The 17,321-nt window shown below is 40.0% G+C and overlaps 1 protein-coding gene across 2 annotated transcripts in view; it reads right to left on the bottom strand.

The window, feature by feature from the left end:
* LOC126481011 (catenin alpha) overlaps positions 1-17,321 on the bottom strand; it is a 152,473-nt gene that overhangs the window by 17,496 nt on the left and 117,656 nt on the right. For both annotated transcript variants that reach the window (XM_050104467.1, XM_050104468.1), the window contains 3 exons: positions 12,295-12,476; positions 4,254-4,494; positions 1,899-2,015 (listed from right to left, as the gene is read on the bottom strand). In XM_050104467.1, the coding sequence (XP_049960424.1) occupies positions 1,899-2,015; positions 4,254-4,494; positions 12,295-12,476 (540 nt within the window). The remainder of the gene's footprint in view (positions 1-1,898; positions 2,016-4,253; positions 4,495-12,294; positions 12,477-17,321) is intronic.

Here is a 17,321-nt window from a genome sequence, read left to right as displayed (position 1 = left end):
TTGCTGCAGTATTATTCTGCAGTAGCGGGATACAGTAATATCCTTTGTTACAGTATCTGTTCTTACCAGTCAAAAATACAAAAATTTAACTGAAAACAAAAACAATGAAAAATTCCCGGAATTCTAAAAAATTCCCGGGTTTTTCCCGATTTTCTCCCAGATGAAAAAATTCCCAGGTTTTTCCCATATCTCCCGGTTGTACTGGGTCATATACACGCTGATAAATAAATAAACAATTGGGAGGGTGATCTCATATAAAGATGGAAGTTGAGGTCCAAGAAAATGAAGAACTACTGGGCCAAAAGGAAAATGAAAAACAGATTGTTTAAAATTGACCAAAACTGATCAAGAACATAAAATATAAATAAACAAATATTATGACAATTATTTGTAGATATCGAACTATACATCAGTGGCATGAAGGGAAGTTTCCAAACAGTACATGTCTCTTTTGGCAAGGAAGAAAAACTTTTGCAACTTAACATGGAATTAAACTTCTGCCCCTTTACGTAGAAAGCCTAAAGGTTGAGCATTCAGCTACAGTGACTGTATCTATATCTAATAATAGCATATTTTATTTGCAAAAAAGCTTTTGTGTCTTCTTGGAACTAATTTAAAATACAGACAAAAAGATTTTTGCATAATATTCCAAGTATAAGTCTTCTTCTGTGTGTACTCAAAGTAATCTAGAAAAAAATGGTATGTTCCATTTCATTTACATAAATGCTGTACTAGACTGACAATGTGCCACCACTTTTTGTGCTGTCAAATGAACATGACATTTTATTCTAGAATCTCGTGTCATTAAATTAACAACCATATTATTTTTATACAGATATAATTCCCAGAGCCATAATTCAGTCTTCGATAATGATGCTGTAAGTCTAAAACATGTCAGAGAACCTCAGTATGGAATATTTTAGAAGAAGTATTGACTAAGAGAAAGCTTTATCCAAAATGGATGTGACATTTGTTGAATGCTGGCCAAAATCAAATGCAACAACAAATTTTTCAACCATGTTTGGGTTATTATGAAAAGACCTCCAACTGATTTTGTGTGTTGACTTGTTGCAGTGGGTGAGATGTGTGCCCCATCATTTCAGGCCAGGAACAAAAAAACCATCAGTGAGTGGAACATAGTCGCCCAACATAAAAAAGACTTTTGCTTTCATCTGTCGAAAGTGTGGAAGACAATTTTTAATTGTGGAAGACAATGTTTTCTTGGATGCAAACGGGGTTCTTCTTACAGGTCACCCATCAGTGAGTACTTGGCGATAACTATGTATGACTTCTGGACAACTGAATGAAACAAATATGAGAGCAGAGGAATGCCACAACAGAAAAAGAAGAAAATAATTCATCTACAGGAAAGTTGTGTTGGGGATGGGGAAACTGAGGATTTCAAGCACAGAAATTTGTGTCTGGAACATGTATTGAATGCAATGAAGATGCAATGAAGGAAGGCAAGTGTGTGCACATATTATACAGACTTCTCTTTCAGAAATGGAACCTACTCACCTGAAACATATTATCACACAAAGTGAATTTATTTAGAAGTGGACTGCATCAAAAAATAGGTGGGTTTTTGGATAATAACAAACATAATCTGTTTTTATCTGGCATTCAGTTTTTCACCATGATCTTGTATTTAAAAGGAAGTACGAAGTGCACAATTTGAAGAATAGCATAACCTGGTACAATGAGAATATAAAAAATACATATAATTCTATATAAAGCCCATTATAGTTACTTTCTACAATGAATGCTATAAAATAATTGTTTTGGGTATTTATTTGTACTAAACATATTTAGAAGGCAACGTGGTAACTCCAAAGTGCTAGTTTGTCTCCATTATTTGTGGTAACATATAACTGTATGATAAAATTATTGTAACTTACCGCAACAGTACCCTGTCTTGGATATTTTGTCGATGCGACATACGAAGCTTTAACGGTGAGGACTACAGCATTCATCAAGTTCTTTGCTGCTTGAATAAGTGATGTAGCGCTGTCCAACTGAAGAAAAACAGGAACATCATTTTTATGGAAAATTTGCACAGAAGCAATGACAATTCATCCATCCCACTTACACACACAGACATCCACACTAATATTATAAAGGCGAAAGTAACTCCATCTGCTACATCTTCACAATTAAACTTCTGAACAGACTTTGATGAAATCTGGTATGGAGATAGCTTGAAGGCTGAGGAGAAAAAAATGTTGATTCTTAAGAGGATGAAGTACAGAATACAAGATCTATTTTCTTTTATTACATCAGTGAACACAAACCACGTTAAAAAATTATTAAACTTGTTGTATAATGTACACACTACATAACACATGGCTACATCAATAGCACAGGGCATAGATGAGCGCTCCTGCCCACGTCCCTCCGCACGCACCGCTTGACAGCGACGCTATGCATGCAGCATTGTCAACTATTGGAGTAGTTTGCGGGAGGGGGGGGGGGGGGGGGGGGCACTAAGAGCTATACTTAACCGAACATTATAAAAGAGCTGGTAAGCAAAGTTAACCCTGAACTGCAAGCAAATATGGGAAATAAAGAATAGTTGTGAGAAAGGGCAATTTTGGCACTGTGTAATGAATTTGTAGAATTGATAAATGGAAAAATTATGTCACAAATAGAAAGAGATATTGTAGAATATCTGTCTGTCGATAATAATATGCACACTGAACGAATCACCTCACATCCTCTCTTTGGAATTGTTCGGAGCGCCTTTTCATTGACTGAGGTCAAAGATTGGTGTTCAAGTCCTCCTAATGAGAACTCTTGATGTGACCAGATTGTGTAATGGGTCAAAATTTTGTTAGAGTTAGTTAGTTAGTTAGTTAGTGGTACAGTTACAGGGGAAAGTATTCCAATTTCATGAATCCCTATTATACCAACAGACTCACCTTTTCAATTTAAAAGATTACAATTCTCAATAAAATTTGCTTTTGGAATGACTGTGAATAACGTGCAAGGGTAAACACTCAAAGTTGCTGGTGTGCGTTTAGAAAAACTTTGTTTTTCTAATGGATAACTCTACATAGGTGTGCTTATGTGTGTCCAACCCACAAAATCCTTAAGTCCTTGCAAGAACCAAAACATTGTTTATGGAACTGTGTTAGGAGCATGCAGTAAGTAATTGGTAAGAAATTAAAATTTGTGTAGTTTTCAGTGTTTGCTAACTAAGCTTCGGCACACAGCAAAATAATAAAAACACTCATAACATACCTATACACTGGCACTACATATATTTATACACAACACATTATACACACAGTTATTTATAAATTACTAGCTTGCTTACTCACCATCATTCATCATAAAAAAACTACTGATATGCAAACACAGCCCAGGGTCACAGCTAGTCTGTTACTTTCAGTGTGAAGAATACCTTGTTACTTTATAAAATGGCATGATTTGATACGAAATTGAGATAATTGTTTAATTTGAAAGTAGGATGATAACTTTCAAAAATATACAAAGCGGTATTGTTTCATTGAATTTTTGTCGTATGTTCATTGGCTTTACGAAATTCGATATATCAATTTTCAACCTCCGATCAGATAGGAAGGATACTGTTAAAACCGTACTATTCCTAACATAACTGATCTGTTTCTTGCATAGTTTCATTAACTATGTATTAGAAAGAAGAAGAAAAGCAAAAAACTTGTACATGTCTCACGTGAACAGGGGTCAGGCAATCGTTAAAACGAAAATACCCTCTTCATGAATCTGTACAAATGTATAACATAAACTAATGGGCTTACACCACCCCTTTCCTTACCTACCAACAAATTTCAAAGCCATATCACATTTAATACTTTTGGTTAATGATACCAATAGACTGATTTCATATTGCTGAAGTAGTTGTCACAACATGAATGTTAAGAGACTTGCATGGAGTCATCCGTTTGGCTCTACGTAGAACAAAGTACTCATCCAAATTCACTCAAGTACTGGAACAATATAACTCTGAATGACTTTACAGCACACTTATTTTTATTTATTTCCAGTTTTTATTTTTGCACTAAACTCTCCTTACGACATTATCTCAGTTCTTAACTACATGTTTTATTGCAACTGCTAACTACATTTCTCTAGTACCAGCTCATCTACCACTGGTGTACAACTTACAATGCAACATTAAGTCAATTCTGAGACAAAATGTGGTAACTGTAAACACAGAAACAATGAAAACAGAAACAATCTGCATGATGTCACACTCAATATAATATACTTACGCCAGAAACTATAAGCTCTCCACTAATATTCTGAACATCAGCCTTCACTTTAGATGTAATGTTCATCTGGTGACAATATAGAGCAATCCTCTGTAAGTAAGCCAACAGATCTTTCTTTGTCGATGATTCAGGGCACTGGTCAGCTATCTGTCTAGTAAGTTTGTCCAGTTTTGTTCCAGCTTCAGAAATTTTCTTTGCTGCATTTATAACGTCCATTGTTGTTTTCAATGGTCCCCGACCACTGCAGAATAAGAAAAGAAATAGTTGCAGCAAGGTACAACAAAACTGGTATAGCAAACCCAATAGCCATCATTCTGAGTGCATCATGTTATGAGTGCTTGAAATTTATAAAAAATTTTGAAAAGACATAAATATCAAAGAACTCACAACTGTCAGTACCTTTTCAGCTCTCTTAAATCATTCTTTTCCCCTTTCAAGTTACCTTATTCCCTCATCTACGTTATTTAATTAATTCATTGAACTTTTCTTCTATCAACTCAAATAACCAACAGCTTCTGACACTGCAGACTGTTGATGAATGTCTGTGCATATGGACTAGCTGTCCAGATATGTGAGTGGCTTGAAGACTTCTTAAGTAATAGTACCCCGTACACTGTACCTGACAGCAAGTGTTCATCAGAAACAAGGGCACAGTCAGGAAAGCCCGGGGGAAGCGTGACACAACTGCTCTTATTCTCTATATAGGTAAATGATCTGGCAGACAGGATGAACAGCAATTTGCGGCTGTTCACTGATGACACTGTGGTGTACAGAAAGGAGTTGGCATTGAGTGACTGTAGGAGGATACACAATGACTTAACACAGAACTTTTAGCTGGGAGATGAATAACAGCTTGCTCTAATGTAAAAAAGTAAGTTAATGCGGATGAATAAGAAAACAATCCTATAAAATTTGAACACAGCATCAGTCGTTGCTGCTTGACATAGTCACATCAATTAAATATCTGGGCATAATGTTGCAAAGCAATATGAAATGGAACAAGCACATCAGGTTGACAGTATGGAAGACAAATGGCTAATTTCATTTTAATGGGAGAATTTGGGGAAAGTGTAGTTCATCTATAAAGGAGATGGCATATATAACACTACCGTGACACATTGTCAAGTACTGCTCAAGCATTAAGGATCCCCACCAAATCAGATTAAAGGCTTGCTGCTAGATTTATTACCTGTACGTTCAATCGGTATGCAAGTATTATGGAGGTGCTCCATGAACTCAAATGGGAATCCCAGGAAGGAAAACAGCATTCTTTTCACATGGTACTACACAGGAAAATTAAAGAACCGGCATTTGAGGGCAACTGCAAAACAATTCTACTGCCACCAATGTATATTTCACCAAAGGACCATGAAGATAAGAGAAATTAGGGTTCGTACAGAAGCATCCAGACAATCATTATACCCCTCACTTTATTTGCAAGTAGAACAGGAAGGAAATGAATAGTAGTGGTATGTGGTATCCTTCACTATGGTGGCTTGCAGAGTACGTATGTAGATGCAGAAGTGCATTACAAAAAATTGTTGATTTTAAATTTGGCAGTCAGCTTCACTTCCAATGCTGTTGGGATGGAGGAAGGGAGGGAGGGAGGCATTTAAACTGGGGGGAGGAGAGAGACAACAAGTAGAAACAGGAAAAATTCTATTCTGAAAGTTGTTACATATTTGCACGGATGGTTATAATTAAAGTGCAGCTACTCACAAACATTCAATGCGGGCTGTAATTATCACATTGCAGCTAAACTTAGTAAGTATGCTAACAAGTTAATGTAGAACCAATTTATGCTGAAAGAAATATAGTTCCAATTTTGGTCACCATGTGCAAATCTGGCACTGTACGGCATCTCTGACAGTCATACTGACCAGTGTAAGTGGTGGTTAACAATAAAATCAACATTATGCCTTTCTCACTTGTGTGACCTTTTCTGCCCACATTCTGTTCCTAATCCATACACAGCACTAGATATGCACCTGGTAGCCAAAAATTGGAAATAATATTTTTCTCTGGGAGCCTATTAAGCCTTTCTCTGCTACAGACATGCTCTTTGCATTCAGTGCTGAGGTGGCTTTTGCTATGGCTGTACTGCTTCCCAAATGCTGGTGTCTGTGCTGAGAGAATGCATTCCAGCCAATATGAAATACTTATCATCCAATGTTTCGAGAACTATGAGATGAAAAAATTTGATTTTTGCACATGCAGCAGCAGCAGCAGGGGAACACACATGCAAAAGGATTTAACTTTTACAAGTTTTCTGAGCCAGTGGCTTGTAAAAGTTAAATCCTTTTGTGTGTGTGTGTGTGTGTGTGTGTGTGTGTGTGTGTGTGTGTGTGTGTGTGTTTCCCCTGCCACCACTTGGTGAGTAGATTTTTTTCATCTATCCATTTACATTATATTACCAAGTCTGATGTCTTTGCTTGATAAAGGACTGAATTTCTTTTTGTTACATGCCATAGTTAGCAGAGGTAAAAATGCATTGGTTAAACTTTGCACACGGTCGATTTTAGCTGTTACATTGCAGCAAATGAAATGTAGATAAGATATCAAAATTTCATTTAAAACTTAGAGCAGAAGAATATCTCATTTCCATCTCAATTTATTCGGTTTTATATCCAAAGGGCGGCCAAACTCAATGCATCCATTCACATCCTTTTGCACTGCAAATTATGTGGTCATAACAATCGCATCTCAAACGGTCACGACATCAAAATGAGGGGTTTTGCAAATGGTAGCACATAATGAGGCACGTACACTGATAAGCCAAAACATTAGACCACTCCCATCATGATGTTGGATGCTGCCTGGTAGCATTATGGACACATGATGCAGTAATGTAAGTATGTAAGCAGATTAAATACAGATGGGTGGTCACCCTGGTGAAGATATGGGTTGCAAATGGTGAAATCCATTGAGACAAGTGACTTTGACAAAGGCAGATTATTATTACGCAGAGTCTGTGAACAAGTATCTCAAAAACAGCGAAGCTAATCGAATCTTCATATGCCACTATCGTCAGCATCTAAAGAAAGAGGTAGAACAGCAACAAAATTGCCACTAGGCACTGAATGGTTGGACATACACAACCCTTCACAGAATATCAGATTTGGAGGCTTATCTGCTCTGTAAAGTAGGATAGGTGCCTGTGGCACAATGCTGGTGCACACACAAGTGTTTTGGAGCAGCACAAGGTTCATCATAGATTATTGAACATGGAGCTCCACAGTAGATCACCCCCAATGTGTTCACACATTGACCCTGCGACTTCGTCAGTTACGATTGCAGTGGGCATGGGGCCATTGGGATTCAACCGTCGATCAATGGAAATGTGCCGGCTCTTCTGGTTGGTTGGTCAGTTGATTCAGGGTAGGGGACCAAACAGAGAGATCACTGGTCCCATCAGATTAGGGAAGGGTGGGGGAGGAAGTCGGCTGGGCCCTTTCACAGGAACCATCCCAGCATTTACCTGAAGAGATTTAGGGAAATCACAGAAAACCTAAATCAGAATGGCCAGACATAGGTTTGAACCATCGTCATCCTGAATGTGAGTCCAGTGTGCTAATCATGTGCCACCTCACTCGGTACAGCTCTTCCGGTGAATCACATTTTTGGTACACTAGGTCAATGGTCGTCTCCAGAGACACAATCATTGAGATGAATGGCGGGTCAAAACATTCAGAGCAACACAGGTGAAGGCTGGTAGGAGCAGTATTATGCTATGGGAGACATTCTCCTGTACTTGCATGGGACCTGTAGTAGTAATCGAAAACACACTGACAGCTACGAATCACCTGCATCCCTTCATATTAGATTTCTTCATCGAAGACGATGTCATCTTTTAGCAGTATAATTATCTGTGTCTTGGAGCCACAACCATGCTACAGTATTTTGAGGAGCATTATAGTGAACTTGTGCTGATGTCTCAGTGACCAAATATGCCTGATGTAAATCCTATTGAACCCATCTGGACCGCTATCAGGCACCATCACTATGTATGCGAATCAGCAGTCCCATTATTTATGCGACTTACATGAACTGTGTGAAGACCTCTAATGCCACGTACCTTCATAAACCTACCAACAAACTGTCGGATCCCTGATATGCAGAATCAGTGCTGTATTTCGTACCAAATATGAACAAACAACCTATTAAGCAGGTGGTCATAATGTTTTGGCTCATCAGTGTGTGTTGTATGAGAAATACTCAAAACTTTTTTATCCACCGAGATGGAATAACTTGTCCTCAGCAGTGAGATGTCGGCAGCTCAGGAGGCATTTACACATCCACAGCTCTGTAGGGAAACCTAAGTGGCACACATATACACATCCACACTGCCTGGGAAACTGTGTAGCGGGACGTGCATAACGCCCACAACAGTGAAATGGTTAAAAGGGTTAAGGAGTGGGCCAACAGACAATGTTTTTTTTATCTTCATTCTTTCTTTCCTCATTTAAAAAAAGGCCTTACAAATGTGTGATACATTTAAGATTGAAAAGCAAATGGAAATGAAAGGCACAAACGAAAAATGCTCACAAGAGACTCAGAGATGCAAAGAATGAAACAGAGCATTTAAGTTTATCATCACAACAGTTTTCTTCAGCTTTGTGTACCTTAATTCCAAGGAATAAGATTTCTCCGTAAACAATTCTTCTTGGAAAAAATATTAACTTGCCCTGACATTTCAGCAAACTAGGCCTTTTATGGCAGAAAATTGTTATGTGTATAATCTTGAAATTCATGACCTTGGGAGTGGGGAGTTCACTGTGTTTACGTGACATCAATGGGGGATCAGATGAAATTCGGTAGGTCACACAATGTTTGACGCTACAGTGAGAAACCGAATAATGAAGTGAAGGAGGTTTCAGCACATTATGACAATTTTTGAGGAAAAAAAAAAAAAAAAGATTTTCAAAACTGCTACATTCGGATTAGGTTGTAAGTAGTATTGCTACCCACCTCAGAATCGAGAGTTGTCGCTTTTGAAAGTGTGGAGGATGATTCTTGGGGTTATGTGCGAGCTTTTGTACTAGGAGGCATGATTACTGCAAAAACATGTGGTTCACTAATGCCATGCATTGCATTTCCAAAAATGGTTTAAATTTTTGACAATATCAGTCAGGTATTTATTTATTTATTTATATCAGTGTTTCATTACTAAAACTGTCTTAAGTTACTATACACTAGTTTACTTTCCATATTCGTGTGTTGTGTCATAGATGCAACTATCAGTAGTGGCATGATGGTTACAGAGTCAAGAAACTTAAACTTGTACAAAATTCAGAGAACATTCTAGTTGATAGATGCTATAACTGTGTGCACTTACAATCCACTTGCGAAGATACTTTCGTACACTTATCACGTCGCGAGATCAAGTAACCAACGGCGCCACAAAGCAGTTATGCATACCATAAGATCACAGGCATCCTTGGTGTGAGCCAATCTTAATTACAAGGAGCTTTCATATATATCAAAAGCAGAACTCAGTATTCAGATAATAGAAGTGCTAGCTAATGAACAGCATGGCAATAGGTTGTATAGCGTCGTCCCCAGTGCTATATTACGAAAAGACTTAAAAAACAGTATTTATAAAGAAGAGACATTTAAAAATTGAATAATATATTTTTATCATGTAGCCGTAAAATAATAATTTATCTGGGTAGGTTTCGATTGCAAAGGAATAACTTATAACAAAATGATCTAAAGAGATGACAAGATACGCTCTTTTGTTAATTTTTTAGTCGTGTTCACTTCTTCTCTTGTCTTGATTGTGTATAGACAGACAACTTGCGAGTGCTGGCAAATGTAAGCATATTTGTATGAGTTAAGCATATAATATATTCATTTAATATTATTGTGCACTTTTAATTTGTAAGAGGTGATCCCGATTTCATGTCCGCCTTCCTTGAATTAACCTGCGTTCAAGTAATTTACAGTTCAACAATCGCAGTGGCCGATGCAGCCAACGACACCATTACGTGGCGATATTAACTTATGAAAAATTAGCGGAAGCGAAATACTCACCCGCTATTAACATAATATTAAATTTTCTCCACAGCCGCCCGACGTTTCAGAAATACGTAGCTTTAAGATTCTTATTTTCAGTACCATAGCTGACAGTCAGAGCCAGGACTCTGACTACGTGGCAATGGTTAACGGAGGTAAGAAAAATACTCTCACGCGTGTGAGGGCCGCAATTGTAATTAATAACTAAAGATCTTTTGCTTTAAAGTGAGCTGACTAGCCGAGGAAATTAATATGAAAAGTTCAACTTATATGCTCATGTTTTAAGATTCAGCGAGTCTAACATTCATTAACGTAACAAATAATTTGAAATTAATATTGTTCAAAAGGAGAACTTCAGGTAAGCATTTAATCATAAAATCAAAATTAAATGAAATATCATTTTTATTAAGGCCCACCACGTAAGTCGGCAACAATCAAAAAATAATAACAACAATAATAATATATTAAATTACGATGGCCGACGGACGCGAGAGTTGCAAGGTACTGTAAACAGACCACTGTGGCTCAAGTGTTAATTACATTTTTGTGGCTACTGTACAATTAAAACAATTTGTGAACACGGCAGCCCACATTTACATGTTTCCTGGTAAAATGTGTGTGGATCTTTACCCCATAACAAAGGTCTTCATGAAGCGTATGCTTCCTCAATGTGCATTTAGTTAAACAATTACAGGACCTAATTTATAACTGTTCATTGCAGCAAGAAGTAGAAAAGTGCTCAAGGGAAAACAGGTACATGTGATCTAAGCAACACACTCATTAAATATTCTTTGTGTGTGTGTGTGTGTGTGTGTGTGTGTGTGTGTGTGTGTGTGTGGTTCATTCAGGGCACAGGCTATGAGGTATAAACATGTATGAGGAGGAAAGCAGCAAAGACCTTTACCTCCCTTCAACTTCACCAATAAGACAAAGAATGAACTTCTTGTTTCAAAAGTCAGAGGTGCTGTTAATCAATTTTATTTATATATGCCTGTACTAGAAGCTATACCTCTTGAATGTAAGTAATTGCCCGTTCATCTGTCATTTGCAAATTTGGGAGGAAAGGCAGAGATAGGAAAGAGAGGGAGAACTTGAAAGATGAAAAGATGAGCCACAATCAATAGCAGAAATGAATGGTTATGGGAGAGGGGAGGGGGAGTGACAGGATTATGAAGAAAATGATCTTAATGAGAATACATAATAGCCCACAACATAAATGTGTCTGCCTATACACATTGGAATATTGATATTGAACGAGTATGAATCAAACTTTTACAGTCAAGACTGTTGAATATGTGCACTGTCTTTAAAATGCCCTTTATTCAAAGTAAAAATAAACAAGTTGCAGCAGAGGTGAATGTATAGTGTCATTTGATAGAAATTATTTCAATATACAAGACACAACAATAATTCCAACAATTTTGGATACAAACAGTAGAAGTAGATTATAAGTGTAGTAAGAATGGAGGAAACTACTGTATTTTTATTTCAGGCCAAAGAAGAAATGCTTCTTGTTTTCAGTTAATCTGCCAAATTTTTTATCATATTGCATGCCTCACAATATCATATCTGTCTTCAACAATAATAGAACATTCTGTAAGCTGTATTTGGCAATGCAACTGGACAAGGCATAGCTGAATTGGTTTTTGATAGGTGGTCCGACTCCAGAGCAAACTCAATAATCTTCAATAAAAATACGGTAGCGTGTGTGTACCGTACAATGCAATTCTTAAACATCCTAAAGCTGTCCAGCATCACCTACCTTCTACATTTTATATATTTACTGTCGATATACACACAAATTATTTTCATACTTGAATTGTTGCAAATATTCTTGCCTTTAAACCACAATATAGTAACAGACCATTAAATGTGTATGTAGTCAGAGAATCAACTAACTGCATGGAAAAATCCACAAGCCTGTTATATGTATTTAAAAGAATATGTAGTTAGAGAGTGAACTATTTGCATGGACAAATGCACAAGCATATTTTACGTATTTAAAAGAACCAATTATTTTACTTACCGTGTGAAATCAGTCATCTCCATCATAATCATGCACATGTGTTTTGCCAGAACAATAATATCATTTCCTGTGTCGTCCCACTTGGCAACTTCGCGATCAAATTTCAGTTTTTCACTACGGAAGTATTCTACCTGTTGGGCAATCTTCTGCTTATCTTCTTCAGTCATCTTACGCATGGCTTCCTGTAACATAGCTCCAAATCAAGCTCACTGCAAACACTGTGGGAATTCCTAATTTCTAAAACATAGAAATGAAATATTTTATCATTATTCTGGACTCTTTGTATCAAGTATTTTCATACAATTAAATTTATTTGTTTTCTCCAAGCTCATAACTGACTTGCCATAAGTATGGACTCGAACTTACAACTACCATGTACAGTGGTTGAACAGAGCAAAATATAACTTATGAATATGTATGTATCTGTTTATTAATTGAGGCCAGGAGGATAACAAGAGCAAGAATAACTTCCAGCTGTGTAGTTCAAGCTTTTCTGAACTATGTAGATAGGAGTTATCATTGTTACACATCCTACACTCCCTTACCTTCGTGGCCTCAATCTCTGCTGGCCCACTCCTCCCACACCCCCTAACCCACAGTCTCCCCTACCCCACGTATCTACTGCCTCTATCCCCCACATTCTCAGCTGGCTACCTCCTTCTGGGCTGCCAACTACCCCTCCTCAACCTCTCCTCCTGTTTTGTGCCAGCCCATCTGACACAGCCCCTCATGCCAATCCCCTGCTAAAATGTAACCACATCATCTTATGTTCAGCCTGCACAGTGTACACTGACTCACAAGGAAGGTTTGTGTATATGATTTACTGTCTGTAGCAAGATGTGTGTGTAATATAAATACTGTTATTTCTTCCATATTTAATTGGCATTTGGAGCAACATCTCACAGCTACAATCAGGTGGGAAGAGCAGTAAAGTAACAGCTGCCATAAAACCATACGGCAGCAAAGACTGACCACAATCTATAAATTAAAATTGGCTGCCATGTTTTTCTATCTGTATATGAAGGCTAATTGCACGAACTACTGCAGAGATTTTGGAATGGATTTCACTAACAGAAGGTTTGTGTACATCACTTCATATCATAAACAAATCATCCGGCTGTATACAGGGAGCTTTGCAAAGCCAGAGCAGGTCACTATTTATGTATAAAATAAAGTGTGGTTGCTTAGGGAATGTGGGCCAAATGCAAACATTTAAAAAATTAAATAACATTTGTCATTCAAAGAATGATGAAGCTTTCAAACTATCCAGACTTTGAATGAATTGTTAGTCAAATAATAATTTCTGTGTCGTTAGGTATTCACACTGACCAAAAATCTACACAAAGTGTGATGGTGGGAGACAGAAGGCCATTAGCAGTAGTGAATAAACAGAGTTGGTTGGTCGGTTGGTTTAAAAGGAGGAGGGAGGAAGAGACCAAACTCCTAGGTCATCGGTCCCTCGTTCCGATTAAAATAATTCCACAAGGGAGTAAAATAATCGAGAGATACAAAACACAGCTGGAAACCACAAGAATGACAGAAGCACAACAAACACTAAAATGGACAAAATCAGAGAAGAAAACCACAGAGAGATGCAAGAAAAATGTAGAAGAGATCAAAACAAGAGAGCAGATTACCATGGCTGGCTGACCAGGAGAAAAAAAGGAGAAGCCAGCCACTCTGCAACACATTAAAACCTCTACCATGAAAGCACTAGGGTGGCGGACATGCACTAAAACTTAGATCAAATGATAAAACCCACCCTCACGAATAAAAAGTAAAACTAAAGCTGCTGTTGAGGCATTGTCACCCAATAGGATGCTGGGAAAGTTAAAAGTCCACTGCAGAACAGCTAAAAGTGGGCAGTCCAGCAGAGGTGGACGACCATCATTTGTGAGCCACAGCAACACTGAGGTGGGTCCTCGCGACGGAGGAGGTAACCATGCATTAGTCACGTACGGCCAATGCAGAGCTGGCAGAGAACAACTGATTCCCTGTGAGAGGACCGCATGGAAGACTTCCACACATTCGTAGTCTCCTTAATGACATGCAGTTTGTTGGGCATAATGTTATGCCATTCCATCTCCCAAAGACAAAAAACCCTGGTGTGTAAGACAGAACGCAGGTCAGTTTCCAAGATACCCATCTCCAGAAGTAGTTTCCTCGTAGCCTGTTTGGCCAGCCTGTCAGCAAGTTCATTGCCTTGGATTCCGACATGTCCCGGGGTCCGCACAAACACCAGTGGATGACGGAACCATTCCAGGGCATAGACAGACTCCTGAATGGACACTACCAAAGGATGGCAAAGGTAGCATTGGTCAATAGCTCGTAGGCTGCTCAAGGAGTCAGTACACAGGAGAAATGACTCACCTGGGATGAGCGGATGTGCTCAAGAGCACGAGATAGGGCCGCCAGCTCTGCAGTGAAAACACTGCAGCCATTTGGCAAGGAGTGCTGTTCAATATGTCCTCCATTAACATACGCAAAGCCTACATGACCATCAGCCATCATCGGTACATGTCATGAATCGAGAGGAAGTAATAGCGGAGAGCCGCAGGGTTAACGGAGTCCTTAGGGCCACGCGAAAGGTCCAGAAGAATCTGCGGCCTAGGTGTACACCACGGAGGTGTATGTGAATGGACTTCGAGGAGTTCAGAGAGAAGGGACCGGATACAAACCGCAATCATAAGCCCTGATCTGGGCTGTCAACGTGGGAGATGAACCGCCATAGTTGGGAAAAAGAGACGGTAATTCGGATGCACAGGAGAACTATGAACGAGTGCAACATAACTGGCGAGCAGTTGTGCAAACATAATGTTCAATGGAGGGACTCTGGCCTCCACCAGGAAACTGGTCACAGGACTTATTCTAAAAGCTCCCATCGCTAGGTGAATGCCTTAGTGGTGCACTGGTTCGAGTAATCGCAATGCTGAGGATGACGCCGAACTATAAACCAGACTCCCATAGTCAAGGCAGGATTGAACAAGGGCTCTGTAGAGCTGCAGCAGCGTAGAGTGATCTGCACCCCAGTTGGTGTTGCTTAGGCAGTGGAGGGCATTGAGGTGCTGCCAGCACTTCCACTTAAGATGACGAAGGTGAGGTAGCCAAGTCAATTGGGCGTCGAAAACCAGTCCTAAGAATCGATATATATCAACTACAGTGAGTGGATCGTCACTAAGATAAAGTTCTGTTTCCGGATGAACAGTGCGAAGTCGACAGAAATGCACGACACATGGTTTCACGGCTGAAAGCTGGAAGCTGTAGGCTAGAGCCCATGACTGCGCCTTGTGAATGGCTCCCTGTAGGCGCCGCTCCCACTCTGTAAATAGGGCGTTACAGGGTTCACTGTGGCATGTAATGAACGAGAGGACTTTCCTTTCCATCCGCCATTAGAGGGTGCAAAAGGCTGGGGAGTAGTTCTCCGACGCAGAGGCTCGAGCATAGTGCTCAGCAAAGTGCTCGGCAATTGTGCTTGCATCAGTAGATAACACGCCATTGATGTTAATGCCAGGGACACCTGCAGGGTTTGGTACCCAAAAAGAAGTCTGATCTTCGTCCAGACATGGGAAGGTGACGTATGGCACCCAATGGTCAACACGTACCTCTCCCAACACTCCTGTTTCTGTCGTTTCACAAGCTGGCGACGCAGGCATGGAGCCCCTTAAAGGCTATTAGAAGTTCTAGGGAAGGGTGCTGCTTATGTCGCTGTAGAGCTCACAGATGCCCTTCAATTGCCTCAGCAACTTCAGATGAACACCAAGGGGTTGTCTTTCGCCGGGAGCATGCTAAAGAACAAGGGATCGCATTTTCCGCCACAGAAACGATTGTTGTAGTAACCTGCTCAACGACAACATTGATGACACCATGTGGGGGAGATTCAGTGGTGACAGCAGAGGTGAAGGCTTCCCAGTCTGCCTTGTTTAAAGCCCATCAGGGTAGGTGTCTGTAGGCATGAGACCAGGGGAGTGACAGGAAGATGAGGAAGGGGTCACTACCACACAGGTCATCATGTGCTCTCCAGTGGATAGATGGGAGAAGGCCAGGACTGCAAACCGACAGATCAATGACCGAATATGTGCCATGTGCCACACTGAAATGTGGGAAGGCACCTGTATTTAAGATGCAGAGGTCAAGTTGAGACAGTAAATTTTTGACCTCCCTACCTCGGCCAGTAATCATTGCACCACCCCACAAGGGGCTATGCATGTTAAAATCTCCCAAAAGTAGGAAAGGTTTAGGGAGTTGATCAATCAGTGCAGAGAATACGTTCAGGGGTACTGCACCATCTGGAGAAAGATATACATTGCAGACAGTTATTTCCTGCATTGTCCTTATCCTGACAGCCACAAGAGGGGTTTGAAAGGGCACAGGTTCACTACATATTGAGCTCAGGACATAGACGCAAACTCCACCTGACACACTATTGTAGTCGCTACAGTTCCTGTAATATCCCTTAGAGCCGCAGAGGACAGGGGCCCGCATTGCCAGGAACCAGGTTTCCTGAAGGGCAATGCAGAAAGCAGGTGTAAAGCTTAACAATTGCCATAGCTCAGCCAGGCAGTGGAAAAAACCACCTCAATTCCACTGGAGGATTACATGATCGTGAGACTGGGAAAGCATGAAACACTCAGTGAGGCAGTCTACACCTCAGAGTCAACTGCTACCACCAGATGAGTATCTGTGCAGTCGACATCCATTGTGTCTGAGGGCGCTGCGAGATCTAGGTCCTCAGCTGATGCCAGAATCTCCACCTCATCATCAAGACACAGAGCCTGTAGGTAGTGACATTGTGGGTGCCACCGCAGTGCCTTGGTTCTGGGGGGTCTTTTTCTTTTTAGGTTTCTCTCGCTGCTCCTTAGGTTTGTCTGGCTGGGAGGCCTTCACTGATTCAATCTCAGGGACTGAGGAGAACCGTGAAGCCCTACGACCAGCTACCTGTGGATGCTTCTGCCACTGGCAGGTGTCAGCTTTGCCCAAGGGATCCCTTCCTGGCGAGAGGAGCCGAAGAAGACTTACGCTCCTCCAGC

Source organism: Schistocerca serialis, chromosome 5 (assembly GCF_023864345.2).
Source record: "Schistocerca serialis cubense isolate TAMUIC-IGC-003099 chromosome 5, iqSchSeri2.2, whole genome shotgun sequence".
In the NCBI taxonomy this organism is placed as follows: Eukaryota; Metazoa; Arthropoda; class Insecta; order Orthoptera; family Acrididae; genus Schistocerca; species Schistocerca serialis.
The sequence above is the reverse complement of the archived record's forward strand: the minus strand, read 5'-3'. Positions and strand labels throughout refer to the sequence as shown.